We start from the raw sequence: 10,811 nt of genomic DNA, 5'->3' as shown, positions 1-10,811 counted from the left end.
CTCTACACCTCTCCCTTTCTCTGTCTTTCTTCAATAAATGCCTTAAAACCATGAACCATCTTTTCTCATTAGGATGTTCTGTGCTGGAGCAATGGGGCAGGTTTCCCTCTAAGGAGCCTAATGAGCCTCTCATCTAACCTACCAGCGGGAAGCCTCCCTGAACCAATCCAGGCTGCCCTCAACCCCCACCCCAGTAAGCTATCCAGAGTCTTTCCTCCCCGCAGTAACCTGCTAGAGTTCTTCTTTCTCCCCTTTTTCCTTCACCCCCCCTGGGTCAGAGTTCACCTGAGGGTCCCCACTTTTATCTCAGCTCTTCTGAGACATACAGCTTGTCTGAGATGTCCTCCGTGGGACTCAGGGACTCCAGAACCAGCTCTTGCGCAGTGCCCAGTGGTATGTGGTGCCTGAGGGTTGGAGCCTGACTCAGGCAGGTCCATGGAACCCCAGACTGTGCCCTTTCCTCACCCCCAGAGCAAGATCCTGTGACTTCTCACAGTCCAATGCCCACAGTTCCAATGGTGGAAGTCCATATTTTACCCCATACCCAATGGTTATTCATGGACAATTGCCTTTCAGTGATGCGATATGAGCAATGGCCTTTCAGTGATAAAATGATGTGTTTTTTAAAAACAGCATTGTAAAATGCAGGACTAAACAGGGCCCATTGTACAGTCCTAAAAGAAATAGTTTGATCTGAAGTTAACTGTCCCAGGAGGAAGGAAGACACATTCTTCATTTAAAGTTTTATTTTCCCAGGCCTTATATAACTGATGAATGTTGATCACATTTATTAAAGATTGCCATATTGCCACTTGTTAGGCAATGAAAAAAATATTTAGGATTCATCAGGCATCGAAGCAAAGATATAGCCAGAGTATAGCACATTAGGGCAACAAGTACACTTGCCTTTGGATGAATGAATGAACAAAGGAAGGAAGGAAAACTATTAATTATTTCTATCTGTTCAAAACTTTCAAACCTAGGCATCTTCAAGTATATTTCAACAAATACCTTTTGAGTTTATTTCTAAAAATAAAAAAGCTCAGAAAAACAAAAACCAATACCCAAACCATATCCTCAATGTGTTACCCTACATTTTAGAACACAATAAAAGAAAGACTCCCTTATGTGACTTTATTTCTGCCTCTGCATTTTGGCTTCCTACATGTTAACAAAATTGTACATGTTCTGTACAGTTAAAATTGGTCATATTGTGGCCTTTAAAATATTTGCCATATCCACTGCTATATAGAACAAATTAGCTTTTGCTGGAATAATCAATCATTCCTGGTCTTTGATAAATGTTGTGATTTTGTGACACCCTAAGAAATGAATAGGCAGTGTATGAACACATCTTTAAAAGCTGTGCATAATTCACAACTCAGGACCAGTATTTTCCATGTTCCTATTTTGCCATATATATATATATGTATATATATATATATATATGTGATTCTACTATAGTGAGCTTATTTTAACATTGATTTAAAAGTAAGAAAAGATTCTTCTACCCTGCAATAGTAAATGTACCTGTCACCTCGAAAGTTTGATTCTTCTGAGAGGTTTTAAACCGGGGAACACCAGTTGACAAAAATACAGAAACAACACATCATAAATAGCACATTACTAAATTACAAGGCTAGAAAAATATATCATATTATAACTTGTAAACTGTCTTTAAGTTAGAATGCTTAGAAGCCAAGACATTATTAACAAATCAAAGAGAAACCTCAAAGTTGTGTGCATAACACATTTTAGATAAGGAATAGCTTTGTCTAGTAACTACTTCATCCTTTCTAAAGTAATATCAATTCTAGTAAAGGGTTGTTTAATCACTTCCAAATGGCAGCAGAGGGTCATTCAAATGATGACACTAATCTCAACTATATCTCATTATATGGTTTTCCTTTACTGAACAATTATTTTCTAACATTTCCCACTTAAGACAGTTTTCATGTTCTAAAAACAGTTCCCCTTCCTCAGATCTCCCTGAAAAATTACCCCAATGCTTAGCCATACTGTGAGCTTCTTCCCACCATCTCAGCTTAGGTACATTATCTTAACTATGAATTTATGCCTTAAAGAGCTGCACAGAAATGAGTATGCCTTACTGCTTAGACTTAAGAGATAATACTGTCCTGTCTGTACTTGGGAGGAGATTTAACACTTGGGAGGGCAGCCATGTCATGTGTCATTTGCAACTCTCCCTTCAACTACAGTGGTAAAGGCAAAAATGAGCATGGTGCCCTTCATCCACCCAGTAAGCAATATTCTTCAAAGTCACACCCATGAAACACAGTGGGAGCCAGGAAAGTTCCCAACTCCACAGGGGACTTAACAAAACCACATCTTGAGATTCAGTGTCAGTTTGTGCCAAACGAATCTCACAATAATGTTACTGTCTATAGACTTTTCTACCAGGACATATTTCTTAATTTGAAAATTATTCCATCCAATGTAGTTTAAATGTGGTCACAGTAATAATAACTGGTATCTTACGTACATAACTTTGTAGTTAGAATTTTATTAACCTTAGCCTGAATCTGTGGAATGATTTTTAATTTGTATTCCCTGTGAAACAGACAAGGCATATGGGAAGGAAATGTCAGATTTTCCTCACCTATGTGTGCTCAAGCTTATTCAAACCTTTTTTGTTAATTTCTGAACAGCAATAAGAATTCTTCTCATTGCCATTTAAAGCCAGTGCTTGTATGTAGCCATGTTTTATTTATTCAACATGCTGCTGATACCCTAGAAGGCAACATTAAAAACATAAAACCAAAAACAAACCTGTGGACCACACAGCCACAGATAAGATTGTACCTCAAGTTCACCTTCATTATTTCATTAGTGTTAATATAAGAAAAAGTTTACCAGCTGGGTGTGGTGGCGCATGCCTTTAATCTCAGGACTCGGGAAACAGAGGCAGGTGGATTTCTGAGTTTGAGGTCTACAAAGTGAGTTCCAGGATAGCCAGGGCTATACAGAGAAACCCTGTCTTGAAAAACCAGGAAAAAAAGAAAGAAAGAAAGAAAGAAAGAAAGAAAGAAAGAAAGAAAGAAAGAAAGAAGAAAAAAACGGAAAAAAGAAAAAAGAAAAAAGTTTACCAATGCTAGGGAGCACTCTTCCCCATGGTGATGTTTCCATGGGTTACTATCACTGTGGCTCTTCCTTACTCCACAGGTCTCCCATAGCCTGCTCTGCATCATAAATTGCACTGTTAGATTGAGGGTGGGGAGGAGTTGGATGTAAGTCACTGAGATGGTAGTGAACAATACTCTGGGACCATGACTACTTGCTATACTGTACCGTACTGTACTTTGTGATTCGACTTCGAGCCATGTTGGGGGAGGCAGATCCAATTGTCTGACTAAAGTGATGGTCAGAGGAACTCCTCATGTGGCCAATAGTGGCTGTTCCTCCCATATTCAGCCCAGTGCCAGCAGCACCCATGGTGGTGCTAACAAGGCCACTGCTGCCTATGCCTCCAACCCCACCTAACCCGGCAGTGCCAGCAATTCCACTCATACCAGCACCAGAAACCACTCTCTCTGTCACAATCACGTTTTGGGCACTTGATAACTCAGGGGTCATGCTCAGATTGCCTATCATGCCAGAGGTTGGTTGGATCACTCTTTCTGTCACAACTACATTTGAGGTCTCTCGAGGGTTAGGAATGGTCAGAGAAGTGGGTAGACTTGAGCCTGGTGCTATTACCCTTTCTGTCACTATAACATTTGTTCCATCTCTTAAGTCAGGTATCTCTAACATGCCATGCAAATCAGCACCAGGGACGGGGCCCACCACCCTCTCTGTCACCACCACATTTGAAGCCTGCTGGTTATCATGAAAGTGGACAGAGGGCTTCAGAGTGCCAGAGGTGGCATAGGACTCCCTTACAGTGACATTGCCATAGCCCAGAGGATCAGGAATTGGCAAAGGATGCTGTACTCCAGGGCCAGAAGGGTAGGCATTCTCAGAAATTACTGTGGTCGTACCAAAATGTGGGGATATAGGTGGATATCCACTACCCAGGGGCTCTGTACTCTGGGGACACATCGGTTCAGTGCTCTGAGGAGGCCAAGAAGAATCAGGATCTGGGTATGAGTCTATTTCTTTTCCCAGGCTGATATCTGCCAACTTCTTAAACTTGGGCCCCAAGGTATCCAGGAAGCTCTCATCTAGATCTTCTCCAATGAAACTGCAACAGCCCACGGAGCCTGCAGGGGAACCCACACCTTCGATGTCATAGATGAGCAAACAGTCATTGGATGGACGTCCTTCATCTTCATCCGCATAAGCATAGGCTTTCTAATTAGTACAGAATAAAGAATATTCAACAAAGTAAAACAATATCTTTTTTATGATTAGATGAATGTATCTAAATTCTGATATTTACTAGAATTGCTTTAAAATTGATTTCATATATCCTTGAAAGAGTTCAATTTGAAGTTATCTTAGCTATAATTCCAATGAATTTGATCTTTAAAATTTTCTTTAGGTAAACTTGCTTAAAATAGTGCACTTTGAACACAAAATCATAGACAATAATCCACACATGAGCTTTCTTATCAGTGATTTTGGAGAGAAATAAAAGTAATGTGCAAAATAGATCTGGTGGAAGGACTGTTTTTGCTCCAAAAGGGATATTTAGAGTTGATAGATGGATGGGTTTTGATGTTTTTTGGTAAGACAGAACAATTTGATTCTGGATTCAGGTTTTACTTGTCAATATCTTATAAAGAATTTATGGGTTAGAAATAAAAATTTTAGACATAAAAATAACAAATTCCTCATAATTTTAAATTTTATAAGTTGTGTTTTAAAAACATCCCAACAAAGAATGGAATAAACTTCTATCCTGAATGAGAGAACTAACTTCTAAAGCTTCAGAGATGTGGGGTATTTGAATTGACTCTTGAAGCATGGCTAGAAATGTGCATGAGAGAGGAAGGATGGGGAACAACCAAACTGCCCAACAAAACACTGTCCAGTGGACCAGAATAGCTAGAGGCACGAGGTAAGTAGTCTTTTGTGGATAAAGCAAGTAGGTTGGTGCTGAGGGGGAGATGGAGCTGTTAAGGTGGCACCTGAATCATGAATTTGTACTTCAAATTACAAATCAAATAGTGCCTCAGGCAGTGTTTAACTGGGAGAGAAAAATACTTGAATTAGAGCTTCAGAAACATTGACCAACAAACAGGGACAGTTGATCATGAAGAATAGCTTGGCAGGGCCGTGGCGGAAACTGGTGAGATCTCGGAATGACGTGGATGGAGAGGAAAGCATGTGGCTAAAAGCCTTACCTGGCAGAAGTAACTTTCCATGAAATTCATGTTGAGACCCCCATCTCTACATTCTCTCATTGAATTTCTTCTTAATGTTCCTGAATATTCTTGGCATATCTCAGGTGCAGCTGATGTTTTAACTCCATCCATTAGTTCAAATCCTGTGGTTCTTTCTCCTCCTCCCAGATCTTGCATTTCTCTGCCACAATATTCATTTGTGTAAACTCCTACAAACATTGAACCCATTAAAATTAATTTCTCTAGTGTGGTATAAGCTAAAAAGTGTCATGTTTAGTTTCTTCATTCAAGCATGGTGAGTAGAAAAGAGATGGCTATGATGCACAAAGGATGGGTAGTTATAATAATTCAATTAAAAACAATATTAAGAAAGACAAAATAATATTAACCAGCTTGCTAATTTTAATCATCTGCTGAAAGACCTTTCTATGTGGTGTGCCAAAAAAAGGGAGGAGAGATACTAAAAAACTGTGGGTGGAATAGTTGGATCTCCAACTGATTTAAGTTAAGTAGCTCCAATTCTAAAAGTTAAACAATAGTATTAGCATACTTCTGATGTATTTCTGGATGTGCATGGACTCCTGTAGCGCTTTTAGCCACTGAATTTCAGACAAAGGTAATAGCTACAATGAGAAAAACATTTTCCTGGATTCATCTTGGGGAAAAACTTGGTCATGAGAGGGGAAGAAGCATCCTAAATGCTGAGGAAGTGAAATAAAAGTAAATGAAATTAATGGTGTTGAGGAGAAGCAGGGTGCACAGCAGGGCAGATGCCCAGGGCACAGCATTCTTTTTTGAGTCTGGGGAAACACATTTCATATTTTGAGTTTCCTGATGTCTTTCATGCTACTTTAGGATTTGTGTGAAACTTCATAGACTTAAGGAGAGAATCAATTCATAGATAAAATATTGGTGGTTTTGATGAGCTGACATTTCTCAGGAATCAACTGCAGACTAACGGGGGCTGGTATGTGACTCAGTGGCTTTCTGTTTTCTGCATGGGGAAATATTAGCACCACTAAGAAAAATGGGCACATCAGGAAGAGAAATGGGAACAGTGATTTGTCATACAGAAGAAATACAGACTATTGAATGCAATTCTACAAAATAGAAACTTATCTATGTCTGGTGTGATTTAGTGTTCTAAGTAGAAAGGTAATTCTATAGGGGCTGGAGAGATGGCTCAGTGGTTAAAAGCAGCACTTGCTGCTGCTGCAGAGAACAAGAGTTTGGTACGCAGAACCCACATAGCAGCTCACAACTATCTGTTAAGTCCAGCTCCAGAGCATCTGATGCTCTCTTCTGGCCTCTAAGAGCAGCACACACACACACACACACTGTGCACAGATATACAAAGAGACAAAGTCTCGTACACACAAAATAAAAACATAACTAATTTAAAAAATAATTGCTAAAAAGACTAAGGGAAAACCGAGAAAACAAGGAACATTTCTTTTTTCTTTTTTTAAAAGTAAAACAGTAAGACTATTTCTACGGATAGAACTTTCTTTTCTTTTCTTTTTTCTTTTTTTTTTATTACAGCAGTAGCTTCCTGTCTTCTGCTTGGGAGTTAATCTAGATATTTGGTTTCAGATAACCTTTTATACCCGGTGTTAAGACTAAGCAAAGAGAAACTCCCCAGTGTATGTACAACCTTGGTTGAACACTTTGGGAGCTTTTGAAAGTGTTTTATCTATTCGCTTTCAATTTAAGAATGTAAACAAATGTTTTATATGTCAATGGTTACACTTACGCTAAGAAAGGACATAGTTTTCTCTGTAAAAAGAGTCACTAATATTAAAAAAACTGAATAAAATGTAGGATAAGTTTTTATATACACATACTCACACACACTCACATATACACACACATGCGCACACACACAAATACGCATATGCACATATATACACACACAAATGTAGTATTTCTTCTGTTAGACAATTCATGATTGTGTTTTGGTACTTCTATTCATAGAGAGTCTGATTGCAGCTTCTTTCTGTTGATCAAGGAAGATTTTAAAATATACATATGTAGGCTGGAGAATTCACTCAGCTGTTAAAGGATACGTAGGCTCACAAACAAAAATAAAATATACAGCCTATCAGATCAGTTTCAGTAGGCTGTCCTTTATCATTCATCTCATTTACATATATGTTATTGAAGAAGGAATTATAAAAACACATTTAAAAACAACCCCCTCCCATCCCACTACCCACCCCTTCCCAAACAAAAATGCTAAACAATAAGATACCCAACCAGAGAGGACAGAGCCCATTTTAGTCTTTGGTTGCTGGAAAGTTGTCTTTTTCTTACCTGAGTTGTCAATATATTCTATAACATTGGCATTACCAGGTGGCATTTGTGGCACACAGATGGTGGTTATCCCCTAAAAGACAAAAGACAACATTTTCCCATTTGTAATGAGCCTTTTCTTCCTCTACTTGTATATTTTTATTCTAAAATTACCACAGAGTTCATAAAAGAAGACTATTTAGGATCATTTTAAATTCAACTTAAAAGCTGAATCTCATTTTTGTCTTGGCTGGTGACCTCTACTGAATTTTGAGGTACAAACTCTTCCTTTCCTTCCTAGCTACCCAAGAACTACAGATAGTGTAATTTTTATCATTGTAGGGCACATCTGGAGACAGAATTTTGGTGAGTCCCCAAATCTCATTCTTGGACTTAGCACTTACATCGTGGGGTTCAGGCTGTGGCCCTTCTATGGCCCACGTGTGAATTGCTCCATCAGAACATTCTGGAACAGGTTCAAATCCAGCTCCACCACCAGGGGCCCCTCCACAATCACAGCAGATCAGCAGGAATGGAACCACTGAAGGAGAGAGGGGTGAGGGGTTAGCAGTGCACAATGTTGAAAGAAAACACTCCGATTTTTACTGGCTAAATGAGAACTCCTGAGCTGTCTGAGTTTAAAATTGCTATTTAATATATCAGGACAACCAATTAATATTGGTTGGATGCCCATAAATCACGAACTTAGAAACACTAGACTGCCATGAATTTTAATTTGCTTATTAGTGTTGAAATTATAAAAAAATCATAAATTAAGATAGGTGATTCTTCATCACAATGATCATCCATCACGATCAAGTAGGCTTCATTCCTGGGATGCAGGGATGGTTTAATATTTGGAAATCCATCAACGTAATCCACCTTATAAACAAACTCAAAGACAAAAACCACATGATCATCTCCTTAGAAGCTGAGAAAGCATTTGACAAAATCCAACACCCATTCATGATAAAAGTCTTGGAAAGATCAGGAATTCAAGCCCCATACCTAAACTTAATAAAAGCAATATACAACAAACTAGTAGCCAACATCAATCTAAATGGAGAGAAACTTGAAGCAATCCCACTAAAATCAGGGACTAGATAAGGACGCTCACTTTCTCCCTACGTATTCAATATAGCACTTGAAGTCCTAGCCAGAGCAATTAGACAACAAAAGAAGATCAAGGGGATGCAAATTGGAAAGGAAGAAGTCAAAATATCACTATTTGCAGATGATAAGACAGTATATATAAGTGACCCCAAAAATTCCACCAGAGAACCCCTAAAGCTGATAATCAGCGTCAGCACAGTAGCTGGATATAAAATTAACTCAAACAAATCAGTGGCCTTTCTCTACACAAAGGATAAACAGGCTGAGAAAGAAATTAGGGAAACAACACATTTCATAATAGTCACAAATAATATAAAATATCTGGGTGTGACTCTAACTAAGGAAGTGAAAGATCTATATAATAAGGACTTCAAGTCTCTGAAGAAAGAAATCAAAGAAGATCTCAGAAGATGGAAAGATGTCCCATGCTCATGGATTGGCAGGATTAATATAGTAAAAATAGCTATCTTGCCGAAAGCAATCTACAGATTCAATGCAATCCCTATCAAAATTCCAACTCAATTTTTCACTGAGTTAGAAAGGGCAATTTGCAAATTCATCTGGAATAACAAAAAACCTAGAATAGCAAAAACTCTTCTCAGCAATAAAAGAACCATGCCTAACCTCAAGCTGTACTACAGAGCAATTGTGATAAAAACTGCATGGTACTGGTACAACGACAGACAGGGAGATCAATGGAATAGAATTGAAAACCCAGAAATAAACCCACACACCTATGGTCACTTGATCTTTGACAAGGGATCTAAAATGATCTGGTGGAAAAAAGAGAGCAATTAAAAAAAATTGTGCTGGCTTAACGGGTGGTTATCATGTAGAAGAATGTGATTTGATCCATTCTTATCTCCTTGTACAAAGCTCAAGTCTAAGTGGATCAAGGAACTCCACATAAAACCAGAGACACTGAAACTTATAGAAGAGAAAGTGGGGAGGAGAAAGCCTCAAAGATATGGGCACAGGGGAAAAATTCCTGAAAAGAACAGCAATGGCTTGTGCTGTAAGATCAAGAATCGACAAAAGGGACTCAGAAAATTGTAAAGCTTCTGTAAGGCAAAAAATACTGTCAATAAGACAAAAAGGCCACCAACAGTTTGGGAAAGGGTCTTTACCAATCCTAAATCTGATAGGGGACTAATATCCTATATATATATATATATATATATATATATATATATCTTAAGAACTCAAGAAGCTGGACTCCAGAAAATCAAATAACCCTATTAAGAAATGGGGTATAGGGGCTGGAGAAATGGCTCAGTGGGTAAGAGCACTGACTGCTCTTCCAAAGGTCATGAGTTCAAATCCCAGCAACCACATGGTGGCTTGCAACCACCTGTAATGAGATCGGATGCCCTCTTCTGGCACATCTGAAGACAGCTACAGTGTACTTACATATAATAATAAATAAATCTTAAAAAACAAAACAGAGAGAAATGAGGTATAGAACTAAACAAAGCAGTCTCAACTGAGGAATACAAATGGCGGAGAAGCAACTGAAAAAAATGTTCAACATCCTTAATCATCAGGGAAATGCAAATCAAAACAACCCTGAGATTTCACCTCACACCAGTCAGAATGGCTAAGATCAGAGAATCAGTTGACAGCAGATGCGGATGAGGATGTGGAGAAAGAGGAACACTTCTCCATTGTTGGTGGCATTGCAAGCTGGTACAACCACTCTGGAAATCAGTCTGGCGGTTCCTCAGAAAACTGGACATAGTACTACTGGAAGATCCAGCACTACCTCTCCTGGGCATATACTCAGAAAATGTTCCAACTTGTAATAAGGACACATGCTCCACTATGTTCATAGCAGCCTTATTTATAATAGCCAGAAGCTGGAAAGAACTCAGATTTCCTTTAACAGAGGAATGGATACAGAAAATGTGGTACATTTACATAATGGAGTACTACTCAGCTATGAAAAACAATGAATTTATGAAATTCTTAGGCAAATGGATGGAACTGGAGGCTATCATCCTGAGTGATGTAACCCAATCACAAAAGAACACACATGGTATGTACTCACTGATAAGTGGATATTAGTCCAGAAACTTAGAATACCCAAGATACAATTTGCAA

General features: G+C 38.6%; 1 protein-coding gene across 2 annotated transcripts in view; it reads right to left on the bottom strand.

The window, feature by feature from the left end:
* Positions 1-728: 728 nt before the first annotated feature.
* The window catches only part of Dsg1b (desmoglein 1 beta), a 35,455-nt gene continuing 25,372 nt past the window's right edge, over positions 729-10,811 (bottom strand). Inside the window, exons 12-15 of one of the 2 annotated variants that reach the window (NM_181682.2) lie at positions 8,003-8,139; positions 7,620-7,692; positions 5,307-5,515; positions 729-4,311 (exon numbers count right to left, since the gene is read on the bottom strand). In NM_181682.2, coding sequence (NP_859010.1) covers positions 3,292-4,311; positions 5,307-5,515; positions 7,620-7,692; positions 8,003-8,139 — 1,439 coding nt within the window. In that variant the 3' untranslated portion in view covers positions 729-3,291. The remainder of the gene's footprint in view (positions 4,312-5,306; positions 5,516-7,619; positions 7,693-8,002; positions 8,140-10,811) is intronic. The other variant, XM_006525821.1, reaches the window with a different exon arrangement.

The sequence above is a fragment of the Mus musculus genome, chromosome 18 (genome assembly GCF_000001635.26).
Source record: "Mus musculus strain C57BL/6J chromosome 18, GRCm38.p6 C57BL/6J".
Classification (NCBI taxonomy): domain Eukaryota; kingdom Metazoa; phylum Chordata; class Mammalia; order Rodentia; family Muridae; genus Mus; species Mus musculus.
Note: the sequence above shows the minus strand (reverse complement) of the source record. Positions and strands in the feature narration are given on the sequence as shown.